General features: G+C 45.3%; 1 protein-coding gene across 1 annotated transcript; it reads right to left on the minus strand.

Moving 5' to 3' along the window:
• Window positions 1–210: 210 nt before the first annotated feature.
• Window positions 211–2,613, minus strand: LOC143958228 (kelch repeat and BTB domain-containing protein 13-like). Its single transcript, XM_077467738.1, has one exon. It carries the CDS (start codon window positions 2,451–2,453, stop codon window positions 1,074–1,076), a length of 1,380 nt encoding a protein of 459 aa, XP_077323864.1. The 5' UTR covers window positions 2,454–2,613; the 3' UTR covers window positions 211–1,073.
• Window positions 2,614–3,320: the final 707 nt, after the last annotated feature.

Here is a 3,320-nt window from a genome sequence, read left to right on the forward strand (position 1 = left end):
TTTTAATTCATGAAAGCGTATTTTTTCCCAAAAAATTGCGTTTGAAAGACTGCTGCGCAAATACAGTGTGACATAAAATATTGCAATAACCGCCATTTTTTTTCTAGGGTCTCTGCTAAAAAAAAATACATATATATATATATATATATATATATATATATATATATATATATATATATATATATATATATATATATAATGTTTGGGGGATATAAATAATTGTCTAGCAAAAAATACTGATTTTAATGCGTAAGCAACAAGTGTAAAAAAAAAAGGCTTTGTCTTCAAGGGGTTAATATAGGTTTATTAAAAAGCAACGGATTATGCCCTACTTACTTTACTGGTATTGATGTTTACATCTAGGCGTTTGTGCACCATGAAATTGTTTCTCACATGTGAACAACATACCTATATCTATACCTCCTTCATTGAGGATACTGGTGAATGTGGCTCATCCACCAGGTGTTCTGCAAACTTTGGAGTGAATATGCAAATACAAGATGTGTTAAGAATGGTGGTCAGAACTCACTTTCCGTGACTACTTTGAAAACAGTCAGATCTAAAAAATGCCTCAAAGTCAATGTCAATCTCCATCTATTCCAAGCAGAAGTATATGCCCATCTCCATCCATCTCCAGTAGATGACAATGCCCATCTCACTCAATCCCTAGAAGAAGTCCATGCCCATCTCCATCCATCTCCAATAGAATACAGTACCCATCTCAATCCATCCCCAGTGGAAGTTCTTGCCCATCTCTAGCAGAATCCATGCCAATCTCCTACCATCTTCAGTAGAAGACAATGCCCATCTCAATCCATCACTAGCAGAAGTCCATGCCCATCTCCATCCATCTCCATTAGAAGACAATGCCCATCTCAATCCATCCCTAGCAGAGCAGAAGTCCATACCCATCTCCATCCATTTCCATTAGAAGACAATGCCCATCTCAATCCATCCCTAGCAGAAGTCCATGCCCATCTCCATCAATCCCAAGCAGAAGTCCATGCCCATCTCCATCGATCCCCAGGAAAAGTCCATGCCCATCTTCATCCATCCCCAGCAGAACACCTCAGTTATAAAAAACTCTGATGAGGATTCTTGTATAGTTTACTGGCCATCAGCTTTGTCTTTGTTGGTAATCTCAGGAAGAATGTGTGCAGAGATCCCCCTTTGTTAAATCCAGTCTTTTCCTTTAAGGGCTTCCAGGTGTGAGTGTCTACTCTGTAGAGCAAAGTCATGACTCTGTTCAAGGTGAAGACAGTGTCCCCCCGGATGACAGCGGTGAAGAGCGCTCCCTTACTGTTTACATACTGTCCAGACAAAGTTGTCCACTGCTGTGTGCTCAGGTTATAATTTTCAATGGCACAGCGTAAGAAGTCGTCAGATGGCCCATTCCTCATAATGTAGAGATCGTCTCTATGTCCTACCATGCAATGGCCGTAGCTCTGCATCCGCCTTATTGAAGATATAGGAATCAGCTCATCCTGGCAGGTATCATATTCATAAATAATAGTTGTTTCTTGTGGTTTCCAGAGGCATATGAAGACCCTACCCATGGCTTTTGTGGCAGGGGGACCTGCTACGGCTTGTGGTAGCTCTTTTCCAAAAGTCCAAACCTTGGAAGTGAGAGAATATTTCTCCACAGAAGCCACAGGAACTCTCTCATATTCACCACCAAAGGCGTATAGATGTCCCTCGTGTCCAACTAGCGTCACTTCATATCGCAGCTGATGTGGACTAGCAAACTCACTCCAGCTGTGTTGGTCTCCATCATAACAAAAGCTTTTCTCCACCACTTGTTTGTTTGCCCCCCGAGCACCCCCTACAATGAAAACTTTATTGTTCATCGTGGTAACACCAGCTAAAAAAGTGCTTGCTTCGTCTGGAATGCAGCCTAAGCTCTGCCATTGGTTCTTCTCTTCATCTAAAAAGCACATTGCTCTTGAGGCATCCTCAAGAAACTCTATAGTTGGGGTATGGGCACCTACCGCAACAAAGGAGCTTGGGGTGATGGAGTCTATGTACTGAACAAGGTCAGGGGGCAGGCAATGGATATCCTCTTCCAACATATCATAAATATCTCGAATGTACAAGGCCGCAGCATGAAACAAGTCTAGTAGTCCGTAGGTGGCAGCAGCTTGAAACATAACCAGGCAGTTGTCAGAGTCAATTAGGTTGACCAAGTGCTTGGTCAGGAGCTCAACTTGAAGAAAAGACGCGCACTCCACAGCTTGCAGGATTTCCTCGCAGCTCAGAAGAGGTCTTTCCCCTTCTAGAACCCTCAGAGTTATCAGGAAACCCATGGCACCCAAGTTGCGAAGCTGTATTTCATCCTGGGTGCTTTCCCTCATGCCAGACTGGAAAAGTGCACGGAAATATTCACTGTGTTCCATCAACAGGTCCTTGTCTGTGGTGAACAGGGTCTCCTCCACGGTGACGGAAAGCTTGGCCATTTCCTTTTGGCTTGGTAAACTATAAGAAGCATGAAGGTCTTTGTGTCACTCGTTCATTTCCTATGGCTGGGTTACTGCAATTCTTCTGCAGCTTGGAAGATGTAGCTTGTCTCTAGCTAAAGATAGCAGGGCTCATGTGATGGTATGAGCCAGGCTTAGCAAACCGCCAGATAGTTGTGACAAGGCAGCTGCAAGTGCCAGCCTTCATTAGACATAGATATCCTTCTGCCTAATGATAGTACGGCCACGACAACAGATTAGAAACCTGCACGTTCGCCAGTCACAAAACATTGGGAGCTCCTGTACATCTCCAAGAGACTCCTGCTATTGACTGTTTGCTGTCAGTCATAATTTGCCAATTTATTGCAAGCAATGATTGTGTCTTTGTCACCTATAAGAAAATAGTGCATGGGTACTTTAACCGCTTGACCGTCGGAAGGTTTTACCCCCTTCATAACCAGAACAATTTTTTTGCTATTCCGCTGGCTGCAGGGGAGAAGAGAGAATGCTCGACAACGGCTGGCAAAAAAAAGCCTTCTGTGTGCAGCAGCCCCACCAGTGGCGTAACTAGAATCTTCAGGGCCCCGATGCAAGAAACCATGAAGGGCCCCCCTAAACCCCAGCCAGGGCCCTTCCCTCCGAGTCCGGCGGCCGGACTCGGGGGGGGGGAGGGGCGGGACTCTGGCTGGGGAGAACAGACATTGGACTGAGCGGCAATGCATGGAGCAAGAGAGGGGTACTCTGAGGAGCCAGCCGAGGACACAGGTCAAGCGGGGAATGCACAACTAAAGAGCAGCCAGTGCGATAGTCGAGCATGGAGCTCTGCTAGTCACCCTCCACCTCCAGCCACCCATGTGCATGGTGTAC

Source organism: Lithobates pipiens, unplaced genomic scaffold (assembly GCF_037356315.1).
Source record: "Lithobates pipiens isolate NorthernLeopardFrog02 unplaced genomic scaffold, aLitPip1_a1.2 Scaffold_6, whole genome shotgun sequence".
Classification (NCBI taxonomy): Eukaryota; Metazoa; Chordata; class Amphibia; order Anura; family Ranidae; genus Lithobates; species Lithobates pipiens.

Excerpts from the sequence above, each read along its gene's own strand:
- LOC143958228 (XM_077467738.1), bottom strand. The coding sequence starts at position 2,453 with ATGGCCAAGCTTTCCGTCACCGTGGAGGAGACCCTGTTCACCACAGAC.